We start from the raw sequence: 27,409 nt of genomic DNA, 5'->3' as shown, positions 1-27,409 counted from the left end.
TATTTGAGACAGGAAAACAGGATATTCCTTTACTCATTATTCTTGAATTTAAAGTGACATTTTAGCAGACCGTCGAAATATGACCCCAAATTAGACGGAACTGTGATAAACTTCAGAGAAATACTGGGAACGTTATTGTGAATGAATATAATAACTGGTTCATACTCAAAAAGTGCATATACGTATTTTGTTTCATAATTGGCTCAAAATTCCGATTTTTTTTTTCATAATTGACAAAATCGTCGCCCTGGAATGTTTTAATCTCCGTTGACACTTTGTTGAAAAGTGCTTTCTTTCACGTCCGCATTTCTACCAAGTATGGCATGCCAAGTTAACATTTTAGACAATCATTTAATAAAAATACAGATGGCGAAAATAAACTACAGAACTGTGAATAATAACATACATTGTTATTCATATCACATAAGTAGACACCATGTGACAATTTTAATTAGTTAATTGTGTAAGTGTAACAATAATCAAGATTAAACAAAACTATCCAACACTTTTATGATCTAAATTATGTATCTTGAGTTAATATTTTTTTGGTCATGGTGTTGAATTTATTGGACTTATTATTTGTAATTGTCACCTGCCTTCTCGTTGTTCTATCTTGACGACAACGCTACTTCGTATTTCTTCTAAAATAGCAGCACTACATGTATAATGAATTTAAACATATTCAAAAGAATAAAAGCTTCTTTTATTTTTTAATCAGATATTTACACGTCAAAGAAAACAAAATAAGTATGGAATATGAAAGGAATAAAACGCATCATAATTAAAGATATCTTGCTTGTAAGACGTGTGTTTCGCATACAAAAGACTCATCAGTGACGGTCGAATAAAAAATGTCAAATGACCATATTAAAAAGGCTCAAAATTCCGATTTTTTTTTCATAATTGTGAATAAAGGTTATTTATTCCTGAATATATTATCCGTAGTTTTTGCAAACAATATACAGTTTTGTTAACAGTTAATTCATAAAAGTTACTATTTCAATAATAATTCATGTTTACACAAAGTGCTAACTTTTGGACATCATGTTGCTGCATGGGTTGTTTGTTTCATTAATTGTTATTGTGCTATACCTTAAAAGGTAACAGTCCGTTGGAAGACATATTACCCTAACTTGACACTCCGATCCAACTAGTTTTTGTTCTTACCCCTTAATGCAAATTGATTAACGGAAATCAGCAAATACCAATTTTTAAGTCTTAAGTTTGACCAGGCCGGTGTCAGAACCCACGATATCAGACGTTTTAATTCATTTATTATATTTATTAAATTGTACAATGAATTAATAAAAGGGTGCATACTGTAAGAATCCATCTTATATGAATCCGCGCTTAAACATACACATCCACCCAAAAGAAATAACTTTTGCAACATAGAGTGGGAGGCCCATATTCGCCGGGGACACAATTTCGCCGTTTTATGATTTTGAGGTATAAATACTTCAAAGGATGGCTGAAATGGAAGAAAATATGCCGATAAATTATAATTTTATAACAAATATGATTATTTTTTAAACTTTAACAAAATTACGGCACTAACTGCAAAAGACCGAAAAACGGACAACAATTTTCGGTCAATTTCCTGAATGAAAAACAGGATTTTCATAGATTTTTTTCTTAGTAATTTTTTGACTGATTGGCCTAAATTTCTGTTTTTTTAAACCTTTGAAATGTCTGCCGTTCATCTATAATGAAATTTATTTGATAAATATTATAAAAAGCTGCATTTATTTGGTTTTAAATAGATGTGTAAAAACGGCGAATATGTGCCCCCCATTGACAAAACTTCAGGAAATTTCAAGCACCTTTTAATCTAACTTTACAGATGATTATTTTCAAACAAACATGTTTTCAAGCTTAGGAACGTTTTGCATTTGAAGTTATCTTCATATAGAAATATCAGTATACTTCAAAAACATAACTATTCTTCTTCTTTTTTGGAATTTTATTCTCATACACACTTGTCCCGGTCTACACTTATTTAGTTTTTATACATTGACTTATGATGTTTGGCATACAGTGTATAGCCATGACTCAAATATCATAACAGTCTAATTTTGTTTATTTTCTTTGGTTACATCTTCTGACATCAGACTCGGACTTCTCTTGAATTGAATTTTAAATGTACGTATTGTTATGCGTTTACTTTTCTACATTGGCTAGAGGTATAGGGGGAGGGTTGATATCTCATAAACATGTTTAACCCCGCCGCATTTTCGCGCCTGTCCCAAGTCAGGAGCCTCTGGTCTTTGTTAGTCTTGTATTATTTTAATTTTAGTTTCTTGTGTACAATTTGGAAATTAGGTATGGCGTTCATCATCACTGAACTAGTATATATTTGTTTAGGGGCCAGCTGAAGGACTACTCCGGGTGCGGGAATTTCTCGTTACATTGAAGACCTGTTGGTGACCTTCTGCTGTTGTTTTTTTCTATGGTCGGGTTGTTGTCTCTTTGATACATTCCCCATTTCCATTCTCAATTTAAATATCATTATGACATTTACTGTTGATCTCATGGTCCAATTAATTGACCTTTAACTTTCATGGTTAAATGATTGTCCAACCCTTAAACCATATATGTTCTTACAGGCTATGCCAGTTTCTTTACTGCACAATAGGCTTAATTTCTTAGGTCAATTAATGCCTCGTTAATAACTCCAAAAATGATTTATACACCCCCCTTTTTTGCCTTGATAAGTCGTTTCTAATTCACCATAGGTTTTGTACCCATGCAGAGGACACATTCCAACCCCTACATCATATTAAATCGTAATTGCCTGGATTAGACATTTTATTCCACACAATGTCTGTAAGTGGTACAAGTCACGTCTCTTTCATTCCATTAACTGTTAAGTATCTTTAAAAGCTGTTCAAACTCATCTCAAATTATTAAATCCTATATATTCTTGTTTTCATGAAAAGACTTTCACATTGAAACAAAGATTTTGTAGTGGTCTACAATTTAAAAAAATGTTTTATGTTGCTTAGCAAGATGTGGGATTCTATACTCGATATAGGATTCGTCCAAAAAATAATGATAATCTAGATGTTTATATTATAGTGTAACACCGTATTAGGAAGTATATTCTTAAAAAATAACTAAGCTCATACTTATAAAAATATAAAGAACCTATTATTGCATGTTTGATATGCACTTGTCATGTAACTTAGTTGTTGATCAGCGTGTAGTGACCTACAATTGAACTAAGTTTTCATTTCTAACTAAACATGTTCACAAACAGACAATCTGTATTGCGTTCAATTTAATTTGTTCAATAAAATGACTTATTGATTTGTAGTTGGCTTTAATTCAAACATGTTTTGCTGTTGCTAAACAACACTTGTGTTGCTATGCTCAATACGGAATTTGTAAAGAATAAAAAAAGATGTATATGAAAAAATATTGGAATGAAACACCAAATGGAAAGAAAAATCTTCAAACAACAGCTTAATTCATACTTAAGAGGGGCAAGAACCAATTTTTTAACCGTTGCTAGGCAACATTTCTGTTGCCAAGGTTGTTTTTAAGCATATAATAAACAAAATCAAAGGGTATTTTCATTTGAGACTTCAAGTTCTTCTTGGACAAACAATATCATGTGCAAATATTTAAATTTTTACTGATAAAGCAATTAATATGTGATAATTTTCATTCTTAATAAAAACCGTTGCTAGGCAACCTTCCTTTCACCGGAACACAATAAAATCATTATTTTTTCAAGTGTCTACACTAAGACCATCATTGATATCAATTTAAACTCATTTGGAGAGGGGGCCAAAAATAGCCCTTATCATACCTTGTCCTTTATTAACACAAAAAATCCGTATTTTCATGCCAGTACCGGAGTACTGGCTACTGGGCTGGTGATACCCTCGGGGACTAACAGTACACCAGCAGAGGCATCGACCCAGTGGTAGTTGATATTTGAAGCTTAAAGGTATCATTCTAAAAAGTCTATTCTATTTTATAAGATGGTTTAGAAAGTATTAATTATGACTTTTAATTAAGCTCTTACTAAAATAAGATTTCCATCTTTTCAGGAATTTCAGCCATATCTGTGATCAGATTAGAACTACATAGAACCAAGAAGACAGAGGATATCTTTGTTCAGACTCAACCTATATAGAACCAAGAGGACCAAGAACCTAAAAGAAACCTGTGATAAAACAATGTAGCCATTTTATGTTTGTGTCCAGAAACAGAAAATATGTACAACATTACAGATTATATATTAATGATAGCTTTTTTTGTTAAAGTTTTAAGTTTTGTTATCAGTTTTTATTCTTTTGAAAAAAAAACCTATAAAGGTTATATTCTTTAACCAGTGAGCATTTCGAACAAGACTAATGCTTATTTAGGATATTTGTGTATAGAAAATACTTGTATTTGAACTGAACCTTGGATGAATAAAACCTAGATATACAGTCATAGGAGAGGCTGTGTACAATATTGTATTTGGTAGGGAACTTTTTTGGTTAAAACATACTGCGAACACTTTTTGTTTAATTTTTTGTTTTTTTTTAATACAATATTTAGAATACAATATCTGTGTGTATTTGTTTATTTAGCATTGTTTCATGCATAGAAACAAGGCTACATGAATTTAGATGGTCAGATAATAGATTTGTTATCTTTAAGACTTTTAATTCAGACACTATGTGGGTATTGCAAAAATTTAAAAAATGCAATTATTTCTTTTTGCAAAACCTATCCTGTCACAACTTTTACTTAAGGGGCCTTGTGGGTCTAAATCATTTGTTTTTAATTTAATATAAGATTTCTCTATTTTTTTCTATAAATGGACTTTATCTTATACCTAATAAAAAAATTAATAAAGAAGGGGGGTCACCGATCATTTACGCTCACAATCTGCCTTCGAAAGAAGCATACATTTTTGTAAAGGTACTTTTTTTCTGTTGAACTAATAGGAGAAAAAGAGGATATATCGAAATAAAAAAAGAACTTAATTACAGAAATCGCTTAAATTTTACAATTATTTAGTTAATGTATAACTTATTTGAAAACAATAATAAAAAAGATAGGTCACCGATGAGTAAAAAAAGATATTTCAATTTTAATGCCAAAAAATAGCATTTTTTGCACCAAAGGGAGATAATTTGGAGCTTTTTCAATGATATTAACATTTTAAAAGTCATCTGGGGCCAAACCGAATTAATATTTTTGGTTAATTTTTGTATTATATCATAAAGTAATAGTTATAGTGTAATAAATAAAATTTGTTATGAAAAAACAAATGTTTAATTTTTTGCTGAAAGTTTTGTACCCACGAGCCTCCTTAAGTGGAATTACAACTAGATAGGTTTTGGAAATGTGAAGACTGGTATTTTAAATGGTGCATTATTTTCTGAAATCACAATTAATTACCTCTCAATTTTGTCCATTGATCCCACTAGGTACAATTTATGTTTTATTGAAACAGAATTTACTAAATAAAATACTATATTGATAAATTCATGAATTTAAACTGTGAAAAGGATTTCCATTTTTTAGCAATTGTTACATTTTTCTGTTTGTTAAATATGTTTCTTTATATTTTATAAGGTATATTGTTTCCACTAACATGACATTTTTTGATATGTTAATCATTTTTTGTTTGTTTGCAGAATGACAAATTTTCAGGCAGTTTAATGTTTGTTAGATTCTTTTTTTAATTGTTAAAGAAAACATTAACATTGATGAAAATTATAGAATGTTCATATTTTTTTGATAATAAAGAAATGAGTTTCACGTAGTTTACAGCCCTTTGTTGACCCGTAACATACTTTTTAAATATCTGATGACCATATACCCATATCTTACATCTGGTTAACTTACCTGTCGTTCAATACAGCCATCCTAGTAGACCTAGATAGATTGTAGGACACTGCAACAGGTAACATGGCAAATAGCTAAAACAGCACTATTTTTATGCCCTATTTATGGTCATTATGTTTTCTTGTCTGTGCATCCGTCCATCTGTCTGTCCAGGTTCAGGCTAAGGTCTTTGATCAAGGTAGTTTTTGATAAAGTTGAGGTCGAATAAACTTGAAACTTAATAAACATGCTCCCTTTTTGATCTCTCTAATTGGAATGCCCAACTACAGATTGTATCCCAATTTCACAGTCCACTGAACATCTAGAATTATAGTGCAAGAGTGGCATCCATGTATTATGGACACATTCTTGTTTTGCCTTGTGTTGTTTCTTTTGTGTAGGATTTTGTGACATAAATTGATATTCCCTATCCGTTTATAGCTTACTCTGTCATATGGGCCGTATGAGCTATTGACATCACTCAGCATCCTGTGTCACTGTCATTGACAATGGTGAATAGCATCTTTAATTGCGTAATTTTCTTGAAACAAAAATCTTACAAGATAAAAATGCCTAGAATCTTAAGATCAAGCTTCTTCCTCTTTCCTTTAAGTTTTAAAATTAAACCTTTAAGGAGAAATGGAGATTGATTACTAATTTTCATGGTAATGCCAATTACGAGGGTTGTCCGTAAAGTTTGAGGACAATCTCAATAAAATATTATTAACCTGTCTGAAATAAATAAAACAAGTATGTAACAAATTTCATGATTTACTGATTAAGTGTACAAAATTTTATTTCACTACCTGCTAGAATAATCGTATTTTCATCAATTCAAAAATCTTAAGCAACTCTCGCGTTCTGACGTTCGACAACGACAGCATTTTAACTTTTCTCAACGTAGTCTCCTTTCAAAGCAACTCAATTTTTTCATGTTTTTACCCAGTCAAAACTGTTCTGTTTTCATTTTTAAAATTATGTTCATTACTCCCTGTCTTAGTACAGATAAATTGTCGAAATCATTGTCAACGGAGAAAAATTTGATTAGCGGGAATACCGCAAAATCTATTGGCGCCAAGTCAGGGCTTTACAGAGGATGTTTCAGACATTCGAATCCAAGTAAATCAACTTCTAGACTTGTTTTTAAAGAAGTGTGGGCTGGTGCATTGTCTTGCTATTTTTCTCAGACTGTTTTGTGAACTTGTGTGTTTCTGTTGGCGTTTTTTCCGATGTCTACACAAAACTCGATAACTCCCCTTTGCTCCACCTTTTCCGTAAACGTCCGTTTTTTCAGTGATGCCGGTTCTGGACTCAATGCTTCAAATCGAGATTTCGCTGCCATTTCGAAATTTTGACCATTCAAATTTATCAGGTGTAACTCTTGCCGACGTCACACAGTGGTGGATTTACCGGGAGAGGCACAAGGGGCACGTGTCCCCCCCCCCTCAGTTCAGGTCACAAACATTTTTTTTAACATAATATGTTATATGTTATAGTAGTCTCAGTTGCTACTGAATCTTTTTATCTAGAGCGGAAATGAATCACAGCTTGATTTGACTTCTTAAACTGGCCGTTAATTAATGCCAGCGTCCACATACGTGATTTATGACAACTTATCGATGAGTGTGTAAATATTAACACTTTTGTGTGTTTTTAATGTCTCTTTGCAAGCTTAAATTATGGAAAATACATTTACAAGTTGATTGGAATAGTACGAATTTTTATTGGTTTATAAAACAATACAGATTAAGAGAAACTTCTGATCTGTGTTTTTAAAGAATAGGTATAAATATATGTTTAATATCGAAAATGTTGGTATACATCTATATTTAGGTACTTAGTTTTTGTTCATTCCAAAATACAGTACTCACAATACCATTTTTTTTTAAATTTATGTTTTTTCTCTCTTCAAAACTGTCTTTTTGTGAATTTATTCAGCAACAAATCAAATCATTTATTTTTTAATACCATACACGTTTGTTTTTTAAAAGGTTTGTTTTTTCAAGGGAAATGGCAAAAAGTATGCGGCTAAAAAAAGGTCACCATTTGTAAGGATATGAAGGTTTTTTACAGATATTAGAATAATGTACAAAAAGGTAAGTCTGGAAGCAAGGTCAAAAAAAATATAGAGATGATGAAGAAAAGATTGATTGATTGTATGTTGTTTAACGTCCAGTGGCAAATATTTGATGCATGTTGAGGACAAATATAATAAAGATCAATTGGCAGGAAAAGAAAGTATAAAGTAAAATAGTAAAAACAATAAAAAATCTAGATCTATAGAGATATAGAAACGATGTTCACACTCGCATATACCGTATATAAATCTAAAAAAAAATTTAAATTTTGGTTTCACACAAATTTGTATTCTGAATCCAGATAATCCCCTTGCTTACCTTATAGTGCTAACTATTGAAAAAAATCATTTGAATGATAGCGTTGGACACAAAATAAAATTGATCGCACTTTGCCGTGCGTAAAACAATTTGCGACTTATAAACTTACCACCTAATTTGAATGGTTCCTTTCTCACCCTGTCGAAGAACAGTGTTTCCCGATTCCTTTAAACTTGTTTTTACCATGATTTAGATTTTCTTTTATAAAATGGGCTAACGAGATTTGATGATCGGTGTACTATTGTTGCCACGTATTTTCAACTTGTGATTCTTTAACAATTTCTGTTAATATTTAAGCTGGTTGTCCCATGAATTGTATATTGTCTTCCAACGGACATAGTTGGGTCTGGGTTTTAGTTTGTTACCCCAATTTTGTTTTTGTTCATGGATTTACGAGTTTTGAACAGCGGTGTACTACTGTTGCCTTTATTTAAGACTGACGTCCAACTAAATTGGCTCGAAGTTTCACGTTTTTCTGCTCTTTTCAAGACGTTTTATAGTTTGTCCTATAGAGATATTTAATGAACCATGCCGTGGTTGCATAATATGGGAATAAACTCATCATAGATACCAGGACTAAATTTTGTATATACGCCAGATGCGCGTTTCGTCTACAAAAGACTCATCAGTGACGCTCGAATCCAAAAAAGTTAAAAAGGCCAAATAAAGTACAAAGTTGAAGAGCATTGAGGACCAAAATTCCTAAAAGTTTGGCCAAATCCAGCTAATGTAATCTATGCCTGAGGCAGAAAAGGCTTAGTATTTCAAAAATTCTAAATTTTGTAAACAGTTAATTTATAAATATAACCATATCAATGATAATTCATGTCAGCACAAAAAGCGCTGACTACTGGGCTGGTGATACCCTCGGGGAAATAAATTTTCACCAGCAGTGGCATCGACCCAGTGGTTGTAAATAAACTCATCATCGATACCAGGGCTTAACTATATACGCCAGACGCGCGTTTCGTCTACAAAAGACTCATCAGTGACGCTCGAATCCAAAAAAGTTAAAAAGGCCAATTAAAGTACGGGAAGTTGAATAAGCCCCTTATACGCCCGTAACTTTGCCTCCAAACAATATGATGCTAGATTTCGTTTTAAAACCACTTTTATGGCCCACCTACGATAGTAGAGGAGCATTGTGTTTTCTGGTCTGTGCGTCCGTTCGTTGTACCGTCCGTCCTTCCGTCCGTCTCATCCTTCTGTTAGTTCGTCCCGCTTCAGGTTATAGTTTTTGGTCATTTGAGTTTTTGATGAAGTTGAAACTTAAAACTCAGTACACATGATTGTGGCCTATGATATGATCTTTCTAATTTAAATGCCAAATTAGAGGTTTTACCCCAATTTCACGGTCCACTAAACACAGAAAATGATAGTGCGAGTGGGGCATTCGTGTACTATGGACACATTCTTGGTTAAGAATAGTTTCAGATATTTATTCTTAACGGGTTCTCCTTTATATGAATCATTCTTATTGTTCACTTCTATATGTAAGTATATCTTTTTTGGGGGTCAAAAAAGTTGATCCAGTTGAATGATGTTTTTGGTACGCAGTAACTTAGTTTTAGTATCTTATCTCACCTTGTCAAATGAATTTTTAAATATAAAATGAAGATGTTTATTTATTGCTGGTTCTAGATGGCACCTGTCAAATCTTAATTACCTTCAATTTTGTCTCAATAGACTTAATACTTTGGTTAAATAGGCCTTCATCGAACTTGCTTCTTTTTTTCATTTATAGCAAATCTTTTTGAAATGACACCACAGTCACATTTTTTCATCACATTTTTAAAATCTGATACTATAAACCAATTTTTTTTCTGGCTCAACTGTTTTTTGTGTATTATTATTTGTACTATACTGACTGAATACATATGTAGTGCTGTAACATGTTAAAAGAAATTGCATGAATAAATGACCATTGATTAAAATCTATATTTTAAAAATAGTTTATTTTTTTATTGTTCAGAAAACATTAATGCTGATAAAAATCGAAGAATGTTTATAACTCGTATTTATTAAAACAAATTCTAATTTGGCGTGCTTCTTTTTGTTAACAAAATTGTGATAAATACTAGATATGTCTATGCTTAGCACAAACTCAGAGATCAGTCGGAAAGCTAAACCCAGTTTTACCCCGTTTCTTAAAGCAACAATGGAAGTCATGTGATTACCATATATGGGCATTTTTTGCCAAAAAAAGGTAAGGCCGTTTTTTTTTAAATTTGCAGTTTTTTTGCATGGATTACAACTAATTTGCTTTTAACACGTTTAAGTGAACATTCCTGAGTATATAAGAAATAAATTCATCAACACAATTATGGATTGAAATCATTTTTCTCTCAAAATGTGTCTTCAAAGTCCAGGTGGTGAAAAATGTGGTCACAAGAAATTAAAATCGTAATTTGCTTTCTTAAGTTCTCGGGAATCTATGCTGAATTTAAATTATGTTATGTAACATTACTTGGACTATTATATACATGTAAAATTTGTGCCACTTAATACGCTGTAATACGCAAATGTGCCACTTCGATGTGTCGATATTTCTGACGAAGCGGGGTCGACGGTAATTTACGAGTTCAACTTCATCAAAAACTACCATGACCAAAAACTTTAACATTTAGTGTGTTGTTTGAAAAAGCAATTGCGAGCTCAGCCGTTGAGGGCTTGCTTTCCGACTGTTAAATTTATCGGTAGCTTTCGAGAAAAACATGTTAATTCAAAATTGCAAATGATTAGTTTGAGAATTTAAATTTTGTGTCTTGCGGTTATTCACGATTTAATCAATGCAAGCTACAGATTTATTAGAATATTTGAGCTTTATCTAACAGGAAGTAAAAAAAAAGAGAACAACCACACACACAGCATACCAACCCTCACTTCAGTTTTTTAATGACCGTATTTTTCCTATTAGAATCGAAATAATTCATGGAAGCCACAGATTGTTGAAAATTTACACATGACCAGGGCCGAAATATTCGTTAACTTTATCCCTTGCTAACTCTCAGGATAAAATTCGAATATCACGGCCCAGGCATATCAATATATTTTGTATTATTTAGTTGGTACTAAATATAGGTTATTTCCAGCTCGTTATTGTATGTATAAATCTATTACAGATGATGTAAACTACTAAACTCTGTTAGAACATTGACCTGGATACTGATATTTACATCTGGCAATCTAATTAAAATATTGATCTCTGATTACGTTTTATACTACATATGTATTTTAATTTCAATATTTTAATTAGATTGTACATCTGCTTACATTTTGTATCCGTTATCGCCACCTAAATATATATCCTTATGGTATAAAAGGACACTAAAAATTCATTTTGTTGCAGGAAGGGCAATATTAAATTAGCCAATTACCGATTTGATTATATTTTTAGTGTGCCACACTTCAAGAACAAGGTGTTTGCCTTTTTCAATTGTTGAGGGGGAAAATAGACTGCTGTCCATCTTAATAACAAAAATCAAAGAGACCCATAGGAATGTTGACCAATTTCGTCAAATCCTACAAGTGCGTCAGATCATAATTCTTATAAGTATGCAAGTTCTGATTTCACCAACATATGTTGGGACTTCTCCGTAATCTGCAAATTGCAGCAGACGCCAAACGTGTCTCTCGAAAAAAAAAATCTAACAAAATAGAGATCAACACCTTGATTTTTTTTATTCATGTTGACACCAAAAATTAATATTCTTTACAAAGACAAAGTTGTATATTATTTACAAAGACAGTAATAACTTTCACATTAAATGAGATTGCAGAGACATTTTTACTATAGCACTCGCAGCTTTTCCCTAAAGAGTGTATCTACATATGGTGGTGTGCATAGCTAATGCTATAAGTATCTGATTCGACTCTTAATGTAATTACAATGTGATCAATCCACGTGTTAAACATAATTCGTAAAACTAGACATTGCAATGAAAAAAATCGGTTTTTGTAATCTATAGTTGACTTGAGTATTGAAAGCAGCATTTGTAGATGTAAAAAGCAACATGCCACTTTTATGACTTTAAAATTCAAAACTCTCTTGCCACTACTGAGTCACTACTTACAAAAAAAAAACAATAAAACTTTAAACGATAGATAAAATCTATGTTACGACATTCACATGGAAACTGAATTTTTAAAACTATTTCGAATTCACTTGGTACAAAATACATTTTTTTTTTTGGAATTGTATGTAAATACTTGTTACAGATGACACCATTGATATGTTTTGTTTTGTGTTTTTTGGTACAAATAATAAGTGGTTTTCAACTCGTAATTGTATGTATACATCTGTTACAGAGAAAAAATACTACAAGAAAGAACAGCTAAATTAGAACATTGACATAGACACTGATATTTATTACAAAGTGTATTGGTTCATTTGGTATACAATCAGTAATTTCAAACATGCAAATCCGTTCCATCCATCGTTTTTAAATTCTTTTTTTTTAAATTTCCTTTGAAATTACTACAACAGCTGTTACCAAACTCAACCTGAACATGGTTGCTTTCTAATCATAGGAGTAGAATGCAGTTTTTGTCTTATACCTGAAAAATTTATGCATCAGAAGAAATCTGAAATACACAAAAATGCTCAAAAGATCAAGATTTATCTCCTCTTCAATTATCAGATATATAGGACAACCCTTGCTGGAGTTTAAGTCCCTGAAGTATTATTTGTTTCAATTTATAAGCCTTGTACCTACATATATTGTTGACCTTTTTCACAATTTGTAACTATTATTTACTATAAAAGACATAGAAAACTATCGACAGTATAAATAAAATCAAAATCAAAAAGGCCAGCTTGGAAGAAACTTACGTTACTTAACGTTACCCCTTATTAGGATATTGCCTTTAAAAGATGATTTTTACCATTTTCGCTAAAATATGATTTAAAGAATAAATGATAGAGAATCTTACTAAAGTAAAAGTGTTTTAAAAAATATGAACTACAAATAAATCAACATGAATGAATCATCAGTTGACCTCTTTCAGGGGTTGTTGCCCTTCGCACACTTTTTTTTTTCTATTTTATTAATATTTTCCAGGAACAATAACAGATAGAGAGAGATTGTAAGGCAAAATGATATATGCAAATATATCAACTTTGTCGAAATTGTAAATTGACCGCATATAGGTTTTACACTCCTTAAAAGATTACTTTTATCTATTGTATTGCAAAAAAACCCATTTAGTATAGAAACTATAACTACTTGTAGCAAAGATGTTAAGAAATATCAGATTTACAAATATTTAAAGGAACTATTGACTCTCCCTTTGATATCTTTCGTCCCTCTTTTGCCTCTTAATGACAATTGTTATAAATCCATTTGTCGATATTTTGCAATCTGTCGCAAAATCACAAATAACATGAATAAGTCAAGATGGTTGAAATCGTTGGTTAAAGCCAACGAAATATTTTTTTCTTTTTCGATCCTTGCATTTTTGCACACACTGTTATGATAAAGAGAGGCAGTAAAGACAATAAAATATTAAGCACTGTTAGCTCGACAAATCAGTCATAATGGTATAAAACGGTTTACTGATTTCTTATTGAAATTATTTCCCCTATTTGCGAGTAAAACAACAATTTTAGTAAAAAACTGAATAATGCAGAGAGACACTGTATACACAAAGGAACAGCAAAGCAAGATCTACAAGTCACCGATGCAAACCATGTTGCTAAGATTTATATCGGGAATAACTTACTCAATATTTTTTCTTCAAAACTTTCAGTATTTTTTTCTGATTTTTCAAGCAGTTTATTTATATTAAGTGATTCATATTCTTGTTTTTAAAGACAATCATAAATACCAAGACTTTACACTTTATCTTCCCAATTGATACTTTCAAATGTATCTTTGTAAAGATTAAATTTCCTAGCCATATACATACGGTTTTGTTTCTAGCTCATGTTTATTGAGTGTCATTCCAAAGAAAGATCAAACAGTTTCAAGCATTAAGTGCTGATTTTAAAAAAGTTGTATCAGCTACTACATGCAGTTGTGAGTGTGTAGTAGTCACCACTTCGGCGTTGACATGTAGACTATCAATGATATGCACTGGTGGTAAGCGGATGGTCGTAACTAAAAGTTACGACAATCCGGCGATGGGAGACAACTCTAGAAATAAGTTTTTCTTTATCGATTTTCGTGCAGTTAAAGGTTCATTTGAGCCAAACCGCTTGTCTCATATACACTTATCGTGAGTGCGTTGATATTGAAACCAAATTTGATAGATAAAATCATTCCAATTTTCGAAAAATAGTCATTCAAAGATTCCAGCATGATAGTCGTGACTATAAATGTGTGATGGTCGTAAATTCAACTATAGGATTTTGGATGATGGTCGTAACCGACACAGGATGGTCGTAACTCATTTTGTAACTTTAAAAAAGACGACGGTAACTCGAGTATTTAGACAAACTTTTATTAATGTATTTTAAAAGTAAAAGTAATAAACTCAGATGTAATATATGATTTTGCTAAAACCAATATTATTTGTTACTCTGATAATGGTATGTATGTTTCAGAATTATTAAACATACACAGTTCTGATGTATTCCAAACGCTCATCATTTAGGAGCAACAATGAAAACCGTTAGCAAAAGGATTAATATAAGCTAAAAGCTTGTTTCTGGATCCTATTAATTATTCACTTGTATTATTATGTAAATGCCTATTTGTGTGTACATTACTTTACCTGAATTTAATTAATAAAAACTAATCAAATCGCATTAAGCCCAAAAGTATGTTAGGGTAGAGTATTAATATATTTTTTACTGTACATTAAGGCATAAAATTATTAAATGCACGTGCATTCCCTCATATTTGTTTTTAGTTTTTTTATTATTTACGACTTTTTTTATCTGTAATCATGTCGGCAGATGAAATTATTAAACGTACTATTCTGAACAATCATCTTTAACTTTAATCAGCTATTGCAGTTCTTATAAACTATTGGCCTTCAAATATTCGCATTTTGGTCGTTCATGAGGAAATAAAATCCACAAATGCACTTCGGAGTCCTGGGTTGAGTTCAATATCATAGCAGCTTCATAGTGCTACGTAGATTTTTACTATTGATAGCTATAGACTAGTTGCGACATAGATATTGATTTTGGAAGTTATGTTCCCAATAGTTTAGGAATTAGGGGCCAAAAATAAGCATTTGTGTAGTTTTCAAACAGTAACTTGTATTTAAGTGTAGAAGGGATGGTAAGTATTGACTTGGGGGTTGGGGAGGGTATGGCTCAAAATGTTTTGGAATTAGGAGCAAAAAAAGGGTAAAAATTAGGTTTTTCTGGTCAATGGACAATTAAAACAATTTAAAAGCAGTGTAAGGCAGGTAACTCAAAAACATTTAACATACAATGTTGGGTATGTTTTGCATTTACCTCCTTTACACTACTTGTAAATTATGTATAAAGAAATGTCAGGTTTTAGAATAATTGGCAAAAAATGAGGGTGGTAGAAGTTTTCAATTTTTTCCCTCAAATTACACAAATTCAGAATTTTTTAAAAGTTTAAAAAATCTTTTATTGCACAATATTGCGCAATATATTTTTAAGATCTTGACATTTGTTTTGTGTCAGAAACCCATATTATGTCAAAAATTTGATCACAATCCAAATTCAGAGCTGTATCAAGCTTGAATGGTGTGTCCACAATTGCCCCAACTGTTCACGGTTCGACGTCTGCGGTTGTATAAAGATGTGCCCTGCGGAGCATCTGGGTAACGTGCTGCTTTATTTTTTATCGATAACATAACGATTATATTGCGGTATATCATTGATATTAATTCTAAGTATTGCTATGGAATGAAAACTGAAACAATGCTGTCTCAATGAACATTGTATTAACCTCGAAAGTAGGAATATTGTTGATATATATTTTACACTGCTACACGCGCTGAATTTAAGAGTAAAATAAAATACTAGTTTGTAGCCAGGCTTAAGCTTGTAGCCAGGATAATATTACAAGGACTCAGGTAGAACAAAATGTACTGCGGAACTATTTCATAAAAACCCCGGAATGCAGGTTGAAAATTATGTGTAAGTAATATGTTTATATTGTATGAATGGCGACGAGCTACTCATGGACTTCGTCATTGGACATAACTGTGCACCTTATTATCAGCTTGATTTCACAAAACACCAAAATGACTTCTAAACATCCAGGCTAAAAATAAGGCGTGTATTCTTTAACTCAAGTACGGACCTACGAATTCGCAGGTATGATCTAGTCTCGATAACGACCTTCATAACCTATCAATATTTTTAGCTTATTTTGACTCCTTACTAATGCTCTTTCGACTTAATGTATCAATTTTAAATTGTAGATTTAAAAAAAAATCAACAAGTAGGGACATCCTCAAAAAGTTTTTAAAAAAATTATCTTTTCAATAGATGCAATATCTAATGAAGAAAAAAACCCAGGATACTGTTATTTCATGTGATGTCCAATTTATTAAAAATGCAATTCCTTAAAATCATTTATTTAGTAAAAATAAAAAACGATTTGATACATTTCGTGCCTTTTTTTTTAACTAAGAATCATCAAAACAGAGCTGTGTTTCTTGTTTAAAAATGAATTCTCCACTATTGAGAAAATAAACTGATCATAGATACCAGGACTAAATTTTGTATATACGCCAGACGCGCGTTTCGTCTACAAAAGACTCATCAGTGACGCTCAAATCCAAAAAAGTTGAAAAAGCCCAAAAAAGTACGAAGTTGAAGAGCATTTTACATTGTTAATGAATTTAATCGCTTACATTATTTCAACTATTTGCCCTTTGGTTGATTTTATACATTATAATTTTAGTATATACATGCATGACTGTTTATTTCATTTTGTATTGTTTCGTTCGATTCGTTCCAATTTTCTTCCGTTTCGCACTTTACAAGTACCCCTCTCTTTACCCCTTTCAGTTTTTATTATTTGGTGAAAGAAACTTCACAAATATATAATATAATATATTCATATAACAAAAGACACGTTTAAAACTCTTGACTTGCCTTGTCCGGTCCAAAAATTAAAAAAAAATTGGAATTTTATATCAAAATTTAATCAAAATTCCCCAAAAACTAATATTTGAAAACTTTTTTAAATTTTGAATTTATAAGTGTTACACGGATTGAAAATGCTTTATTTAACATTGTATGTGAAAATTAGATAATATAATTCAGAAATACATCATATTATATATGCATATACTAAAAGACACGTTTAAAACTCCCGACTTGCCTTATTCGGTCTAAAACAGAGTTACGACTATCACAAATTTACGTTACGACCACACTCAAATTTTTGTTTTTTTAAGTTACGACCATCATGCTCGAATTTTTTGAATGACTATTTTACGAAAACTGGAGTGTTTTAATGTATTAAATTTGGTTTCAATATCACCAAACTGCCGTTTTTTTTTTTTATTTCATTGTGTTCATATACAGGCTTTATCAATTTGTAGCTACACTGTGCAGGTTGTTTTATTGTGTTTGTTTGGTTTTACTACCTACTGTCTAGTTTGATAGCCAAAATGGAAAGAAGTTTATTTTCCAGTAAAAATTATTGATTCCCGCATGGTATGCTACAAATGTATACTTGTTGATACTAATGTCTGCCGTACTGAAGACCACAGATGTGTAATTTTCTTTTACTATAAATAAAAAAGCATAACAAAGGACTAATGTCTTGGTAGCGAATATTTAATGGTAATCAAAAACGGTTAAATAAATGCTAAGTATCCAAGTCACTTTCAAATTAATATATTTCCTGTCATGTATTAGGTATAAACATTTGGAATCTTTTTATTTTAACAGTTATCAAGTTTACATTATGACAACGCATTTGAATAAAACCTAATATTTCTATATCAAAGACAAACGCACTAGATTGTAACAGTAAATTTTAAAATGTCTCATAAGGCCTTTAAAAGGTTTTACTGTGAACATGTTTAATTGTGGTATATTAAAATCTTAAATAAGCATTTTTTATGAAGTTAATTTTGAATTTGCTTCATTGATTTTAGAATCAAAGGACAGTGTAGGTGCTATTTAGGAGATAACTGTATTGTATTTTAAGCTCCGACGGCATCAATTGGGGATTTGATGGTCGCAAATGAAGTTTACTGGCGACGCGTAAGCGGAGACAGTAAACGGGTATTTGCGACCATCAAATCCCAATTGATGCCGTCGGAGCTTAAAATACAATATTGTTATCTCCATTCTAATGAAACTGACAGAAAACAACGTTAAAACATGTTTTAAAATCTGTCATATGCCGTCTGCGCTTGCGCGTACGTCCCATAGCATCAATTGTCAATTGATGCCATGTAAATAAGTGACGTTATCCAATCAAAATGAACGTTATAAACGTTGTTGCATTAGAATTATTTGTGTATCGCCATTTTAAAAAATGAATCAAGTAGTATAGTTCCAATCTGTTAAATTTTTTTTTTCGTCAAGTCATATTTCCAAAAAAGTACAACCAGTATGGAAGAAAATCACTTAACAGAACAAAATCAGAAAAAAGTAGAAGTAATTTTTGATAAAATTTACAAATTACGCATGTCATCCATGATACTTAAATGAAGCAAACTAGATATATATCTAGTCCTTTTTTAATTAATAGCCTTGCTGGTCAGGTGGTCTATAAAGTTCAACAACTGTATCACTATCCTATCAACATTGAGTTTGTGAGTTGGTATCCCTCACTTGGCAAGTGTGCTCGACTCCAACCTTAAACTTGAAAAAAAGATGGTTAGTTTTTCTTCCGAAGCATTGGGATTCTCCCCAGACATTCAGGCTTCATCCACCTAAAACAACTGCCACGAACTGGACAACAGTGGTTATTGACGTGTCAAACACCAATCAATCAATCGATATATCAATCAAATATTTAAATTAATTGATGGTATAGGACAGAGATTTAACTAAATACTGTGGATTCATTTATTTTCGTGGGTAACAATTATCGTGGATTGAGTAAATTCTCTAAAATTGGTATCCAACGAAAATTAATGAATTCACAGTTTTCTATTCTCTTTGTGTCCAAAAGATTCTTTGAAATATATTTATATGGTATTTTTATAACAATATATAGCTAGTGCAGCAAACTTGATTTTAGGAGAAGACATAAATATATATTTTGTGTCTCTGTCTTCGATATCATACTACAAAACATACAAGAAAGAAGACAAAAATAAGGAATCTTTGATCTTACCGGTACTTGACGACCACTCTGACCTAGTCGTTTGTATGGGATTTGTATTAATCGTTGTTGTTTCGTCAACACAACCAAGTACATTGTTACATCTTCAAATGTAAGGAACATCATGCAGTATCTAAATTGACTGCATCTAGTGAGTTCTAAGTACATATTGAATCACAACGTGCATCACATAAAAAGTAAAATCACAAAAATACTGAACTCAAAATTCAAAACGGAAAGTGCCTAATCAAATGGCAAATTCAAAACCTCAAACACATCAAACGAATGGATAACAACTGTCGTATTCCTGACTTGACAGTCATTTTCTTTTATAACAAATAGAGGATTGAACCTGGTTTTATAGCTAGCTAAACCTCTCGATTGTATGACAGTCGCATCAAGTTCCATTTACTGATGAAACAACTTAAAAAATAACAACAAACAAACTAAAACTGATATGTTTTACTAATTACAGATAAGATACATGTCAACTAAGTAGTTTAGTTTAAACTACAACATTAATTTTTAGAATCATTTCATGTTCAATAACCCGGTTTATGAACTATGCGAAAAGCATGATCCATTAGATGTTGCATCTATTAATAATTTGATTATCAATAACAGTTTCAAGCATTTTCATAATTTTGGTTCTAACTATTCATAACTACGTGTTGAAATGAAATGTTAATTGCAAAGGGTCTTTCGCAAACCCTCGCATAGTCTTTGAAGAAGAATTTTTGTGCGATGAAAATCGAGCTCGTCATGTACGCGGCACTGTTATAACATTATGACCCCGTTCCAACTAGATAGTGCTTCACATTTATCAACAACGTACAGTCTTAATTTAGGTACAATGATAATATAATTAGACCAAATATCATGTCCCAAATTAAAGACCGATTAAAGTTATTTTTTTAGCTGTTTTAATGTTTTATTAAATAATTATAGGTACCAGTATTGAAAAAGCTGTTCTTTATGATATGAACAAATTCTACCTTTCATAAGATTCACATTTGCAGGTGTTATTGCAGCTGTGTCCGTAGTCGTTGTCTGCACATGGCGTACAAGATCTATATGACCTGTTGTACGTATATGTTGTAAATTCAGGCTGACATTCTATTAAAAGAAAATCAACATAACTTTCTGCACTGTTGGATACTGTTAATCGTAAATATTTAGAGGATTCTGAATTTCCATTTGAAGTAAATAATGATAATATGTTGAACCATTTTTATTAACTGAACAAACATGGTACGTGTAACTTCAATGGGAAAACAATGAAAAGCAATGCTTGGATATTATTTGAATATGTGAAGCCCATTGACTATGTTGATCTTTTAACCCAAACCATGTAAACATCTAAACATTTTTACGCCTGCCCAAGTCAGAAGGCTATGGCCTCTGATAGTCTTGATTGTTTCTCTATATTTTGGTTCATCTATACATGTTATATTATTTTGGTGTTTACCGTGACGTCCATTTGTACTGAACTGGTACACATGTATGTTAATGGTCCAGCGAAAGCCCGACTCCGCGTGTGGTATATTTTTCTCGCTGTTTTGAAGACCCTTCGGTGGCCTTGGGTCTTTTTCTGCTCCTTGGTCGGGTAGATGTCTCATTGACACATTCCCGATATTCATTCTCAATTTTATGTAGTATTAATTATTTTCAAATAAATGATATACATGTACATGTAAAACAAATGTACATTGTCAGAAAATATAAATGCTATGTACAAGGTCAAACAGACATGCACACAAATACACATGGACGAATTATTGACTTTCGGGAAACCATTATCCTTCTCTCACTGTTAAAATAACCTACTAGATGATGCGATATTTGTGAAACGTTGTTGGATTTAAGCTTTCACTGTTAACCGGATTGATATAGTTCATCGTCTCCAAGTATAACACAGTAAACACAATTTTTATTCAAGTTGGAGCTTTAGGTGTCACACCACCAATTACGCCCTCCAATTTAGAACGTATGTGAAAGTAGGCCTACCCAGACACAAAATAGTGCATCTGATGTCATTGTTTACTTAAACTAACCAACAAATTGGCAGAAATGAAACTTTTGTTGAAAGAGAAATATATTAAGACCATTTTGAGCTAAAATTTACATGTTTATGAGTTTGCATTCAAAATTGAGGATTAATGCACTCCATAGTATACTAATTTAAGATTTCCAGAAAACCAGGGGTTATTTTTAGTGGTACCTCTATTCGAAAGACCTTTTCTTTTTTTTTTTTGTATGATTTTAAACATCTGTTAAAAATTGGCATGTTGAAAGCTGATACATGTACAATTCAGGATATACCTGGTTTCTATGAAGTTAAACTTAAGGTAAAATATTTAGAAAGTTGTGAAAATTGCAAAATTTGGTTGAACAGATGGGGACTTTTAATTGGTGGTATGACACCATCATGCGAGTGCGAGTGTTCAAGAATCCCACTAGGAAGAAAACGTAGTATCGAAATGACTGTCGGATTTGCTACAAATCAGATTATTTCATCAAACATTTTTCATTCTCAATTTTATTGTCATTTTATGATCTTTGTCTGAATGTAATATAACCCTGTCAACTTTAGATCGAGGACAATACCGTAGCTAGAATATTTTTTTCATCTTTTCCTTGATATTGAAACAGATGGACGACTTCAAACTAGAATCGATGACACGTTTGATGCATTAAACTGTCCAATTGTCAAGTTCTCATTTTACATGTACACGAGTAACACAATCCTTGTCTCATCGTATAGTGTTTACATATCTCAATTAAAAGGTTATTCTAGAGTTATTCTTGGCCTTTTAAACGTTTTTTTATTCGAGCGTCACTTACGAGTATTTTGTAGACGAAACGCGCGTCTGGTATCTATGAAAGGTTGAAAGGTTTAAATTATTCAAAATATTCAAAGTCAACGAACCATGAATGAAGCTGCAGGACCAAATAACTTCCATTGAAAGGACAACTGTAAATGCTTATAAAACTTCATATCAAGTAATATTGACTTAACATAAGTTGTTCTTTTTAAAAAGTAAAATAACAAAAATACCGAACTCCGAGGAAAATTCAAAACGGAAAGTCCCAAATCAAATTGGTACAGGTCGAAACACTAACTTTAATATGTAAACTAGCCAAAAGTTGCAAAGTCAATGAACCATGATGAGGGGACGGGCAATATAATCTTTATCGAAATGAGACATGTAAATGTTAGTACAACTGTATAGCACTGACCTTATCGTGAACTGATTTTATCACAAACCTTTTTGCTACAACATCTGCATACTAAATAGTATTGACCTACGACTACTTGTTCACCTTAAGTTGACCTAATCACAAAATAGTACATGTTAACTTAGCAAAAGTTTGAAAGTCTTAGACAATGACAAAGGAGGAAACCCATATAATTTATGGAAACTATAAGTGATAAGAATTCGAACTGAAGTAAAAAGTTGTTGAATAAGCTATTAGAAAAAGAGTAATTAATTTAATATTTACCACAATTTAAAAATGGATTAAAATCTTACCAATTATTCATGCTTAAATGATTCAAAACTACAATCTTAAAAGTTGATTATTGCTCCAATTATTGAGTATTGACTTTTTTGTTCACACATCGTTGTCAATAAAATGAAATTTGGTGCGAGCGTCATATAAGTGAGAGGTTTAGTTAGCAATAAAACCAGGTTTAATCCACCATTTTCTACAGAAAATACCTGTACCAATGCAGGAATATGACAGTTGTTATCCATTCGTTTGACGTGCATGACGTGTTTGAGCTTTTGATTTTGATAAAGGACTTTCCGTTTTGAATTTTCTTCGGAGTTCAGTATTATTGTTATTTTTACTTTTTAATATTTACCACAATTTAAAAATGGATTAAAATCTTACCAATTATACATGCTTAAATGGTTCAAAATTACAATCTTAAAAGTTGATCGTTGCTCTAATTATTGATTGTTGTTTCTAGGCCGGCTGCAGACTACCCCAGTGTGGGAGGATTCCCGTATTGGTTTGACACATTCCCCATTTCCATACACTTTTCTATTCATTATAGCTGAATAGTTGCTAGCCGCACTATTGTTTTAGTTTAAAAAAAAATACTTAGATTTTATAACAAATAAACTGACAGAAATCTCTTATAAATCATGAAATTTGCGCAATGATATGTGGTGAAGTGGCGAAGTCAATTATGACGGTGTTGTTCTCATTCACCGATATTGCTATGTAAATTACACAAAAATGGAAAATAAACTACAAAACCCGCAATTGATTGGAACACAGACATTCATATTTGATTGTTTTCAAGTTGTCGAGTAAAAAATGCTGCTTTTCAAAAACAAATTTAAGTGCCAGGAAACACCTAGAATGCAGGCTTTTAACGCTGCCGTAATGCAGCCTCGCTATGTGAGGCTGGAGGGACACTTTGTGGCCCTTATGTTTAATTTGCCGTAACCGTACCATTATTGTGGGCATGCTACGCATATGCATACTGATAATACAAAGCGTTTCGTGCAATCGTCCTCATGAAAAAAATGGCCAATGTGAATTGTAGGAATTACTCCTTTGCGGATTCTATACTGTACATGCAAATGAACAGTGCATTTTAAACGTGTATATGAAGAAAGACATACTCATTTGATTTTTGTAACAAAGGATGTTAATATTTTCAATGTTTAATTTTGTATACAGCTGTCATTTTCCAATCGATTAATCAGCATGCGTTCAAGTATACATTTATCATATTTATGTCCTCATAACATTATTGTTTTTCAACGATCTAACATTTGGATTGTCTCTGAGAACAGGTAATGCAATAATACATTCTTTTGACGAAAACAAATATATAATTAGAAAAGTTAAGCGGACATATCCTTCGAACGCACCTATTAATCTTATTATGTACATGCAAAGGTGGGATGCTTTTTTTCAAATTGATTATGAGTTCCACAAACAGTTTTTTTTTTATTTCAATCTGAAATTGTCTGTCCCGAAAATATCCTTCACCAAAATAAGATGAATAGTCTGTACCTCATATATTTTTGCCTGTGTTATATTTTGTTGTCTGTTTAGTGTAACGGGATGTTTGAACATGCTATCTTATTTTGCATTGATATGTTCATTTTTTGTAAATTATTCATTCCGCTAATGCTTTTTTTACCAATGGACATAGACTGCCTTAGTTTTTTGTTTTTTTTTGCACTTAATAATTTTCGAAAAATGTAAGTAGACTTTGCTTAATTTTGCAAAGCGGCCATTTTGCCTTATCATGACGTACGATATCCATTACAGCAGGATTATACATGCCCCTAAAATAAAAATGCAAATCTACCAATTTCTGAGACGAATCAACAATTTGTCCGCACATCGGTGAATTAAAATGTTTTTTTTACCTTCTGTTCGTGTACAAATGAGCATTCTCAACTTTGAAAACATTTGGCCATTTCAGTATTAAATTTGGAAGCGTAACCGTAGTTTAATTGCTATATAAATTACCGAAAAATCGTAAAACAGCAATTTTCAAAATAGAAATAAATATACAATATGAGAGTGTTCGTGATATGTACGCGTACTTTGCAAGACGAATTTTTAGGTTAAATAACTTTTTTCTTACCTAAGGTTAGGTAGAATTTTTTTAAAAACATAATGATTTCATCCTTTCTATTTTGTAAATAGTTACGATCGTATGGCGTTATCAATTATCAGTCTGGAATGTTGAGTTTTTTCGGTTATAAGGGTAAATTCAGTAAATAAATATACGTCATCAGAGACTTATCATTCAGAGGAGAAATTTCTAGATAACAATGAAGGACTGTGCTATTCTGACTGGATGGTAATGTATGTAATTAAAAATATTGATAAATGAACCAAAATTAGAGTTAGAAAAAAAAGTGCGGAATGCACTGAATTTTGTTAAAACAGGGTTGAAAAGTAATGGGATCAGTATAGGAATTTAGTTCGAATCTACATTGTTCATAAACAAGGCCATGTGAATGACCCCAAAATGCCGAATGACACTACAATGTACGTATTTATTGTTGCACAAATTGGGCTATATTTGAACTTTAATGAAAGATATATGAGAGCATCTGATTTCTTTATGTAAACCAGCTATAAATTTAATTCAAGACATGGATTTGTATTTTAGTCATTGGAAGATTGTTTACTGAATACTTTTATAATTTAAAATTATTATAGGATTAAACGCCTTTTTAAAGGAATTTATTGGTGTACAAACTCGACCAATTCACTCACAAACAAATAAAAGTCCAAAGGACTTTTATGATATGTTTGTGAGTGACTTGGTCCAGTTTATATACCAACAAATTCCTTTAAAAAGGCGTTTAATCCTTATAATTCTTTAAAATTTGAGATAACGAATTTAATTTTCCACACTCGTTATATCTATCACACGTTATATGTATATTTGTGTCATTTAATTGGCCTTGCGCATGAATATATTTGTTTATTACCGCAAAAAATATGTACTCCATGAAATTTGCTACCTGATAAAAAAAAAATATACAAAAACTCTTATTATAATCCAAATAAATGTTTTATGTTGATCATTTTATTTAACGATTAACATGAAGTGAAAACAAATATTTTTAACGTCGAGTCGGATTGTGTTATTATCGCCGCCATCTTATTTACATAAGTTACAAAAAGAAGTTCGGTCAACGTCGTCTATCGAAAAATAAACAACGTCAAGAACAGCTTCCGGAAGTCCTCTCGACCAATCATATCAATGTATTCCCTAATATGCAAATCATATAAGAATTATATAATTATATTGATCCCGCGACTTTTGTTTCCAGATTCCCTTTTGACGTCTTTAAAAGATAGAATTAAACAGAAAATTAATACAGACATTTAAGGTAAAAACTACAAAAATGTGACTAAAATTTTGACATGGTCAGCCTTGACAACTAACAAAAATAAAAGAAAAAAAAAACACTTTACTGTATTATATTAAACCTACTCCAACAGTAAAGTGTTAATTAATATCATAATATTGTTATTGTACTACAAGTATGTCAGCTTAGGGGAAAATATTTAGTAAATGTACGATAAATACATGCATACTATAGTAACAAATAGATGGATACAAAACAATTCAGCTGTAACTATGTACAACTGAGTCTGCAATTAAAGATGAAATTTCATCCAGTATCAGTCTTTGACAGGATCATCAATTATATCAATAATTATTTTTTTTTATTTAAGGAATGACTGTTATATTTTTTCTGTCTAAGAAGAAATAACATCAAAAATGGTGTGCACACTGAATAACCCGTATAGCGGGTTATTTAAAGTGAGCACCACATTTTTTATTTTATTTCGAATAGGCAGAAAAACTATTACAGTCATTTTTTATAATTTAATTCTTATTTCCATTTTAAACCGGATTAAATCATGAAAAAACGTTATGACGTCACGGTAACATAACAAAATTATGACTATGAGCTGATAAACAAAACGACGTCAACCAATCAGAAGACGCGTTACATCCAAAATTAAATTATTATCAGTTGTTTTTTGCTTTTAACTAGCTTTCAGTAACTGCAAGTACTCTCAAATCGTACTTTCGTGTTAAAATGACCTGTTGATTCAATTTGTAATACATTTTTGTTATTGAATGTTTACTTATTTTTTTTATATCTACCACCTTTGATAAGTATTGGGTATGACGATAAATGTTCACTTCTTTTCTCGCATTATTAACAACAAATTTATTATTTTGTAAAAAATATTTCCGTACTTAATGTACTTCAACAAAATTATTTTTTACCTTTGTACGTTATTTTATTTAACGGCATTTTCTGATATTGTTTTACATCTCACCCCCTTTTTTTTTATTAATCTTGTATTTACATTGTCTTTTGATAGCGTTAAGCCATTTCATCTGATATTTAATAGTGTGTCTTTCTATGTTGTGATGTTACACTA

At 31.5% G+C, this 27,409-nt stretch overlaps 1 protein-coding gene across 1 annotated transcript in view; it reads left to right on the top strand.

Annotated features, from left to right (window-relative positions):
• Window positions 1–5,736, top strand: part of LOC143076066 (E3 ubiquitin-protein ligase CHFR-like) — a 48,598-nt gene extending 42,862 nt beyond the window's left edge. The window contains exon 21 of the mRNA XM_076251698.1: window positions 4,059–5,736. Coding sequence (XP_076107813.1) covers window positions 4,059–4,098 — 40 coding nt within the window. The 3' untranslated portion in view covers window positions 4,099–5,736. The remainder of the gene's footprint in view (window positions 1–4,058) is intronic.
• The last annotated feature ends 21,673 nt before the right edge of the window (window positions 5,737–27,409 follow it).

The sequence above is a fragment of the Mytilus galloprovincialis genome, chromosome 5 (assembly GCF_965363235.1).
Source record: "Mytilus galloprovincialis chromosome 5, xbMytGall1.hap1.1, whole genome shotgun sequence".
Taxonomy (NCBI): Eukaryota; Metazoa; Mollusca; class Bivalvia; order Mytilida; family Mytilidae; genus Mytilus; species Mytilus galloprovincialis.
The sequence above is the reverse complement of the archived record's forward strand: the minus strand, read 5'-3'. Positions and strand labels throughout refer to the sequence as shown.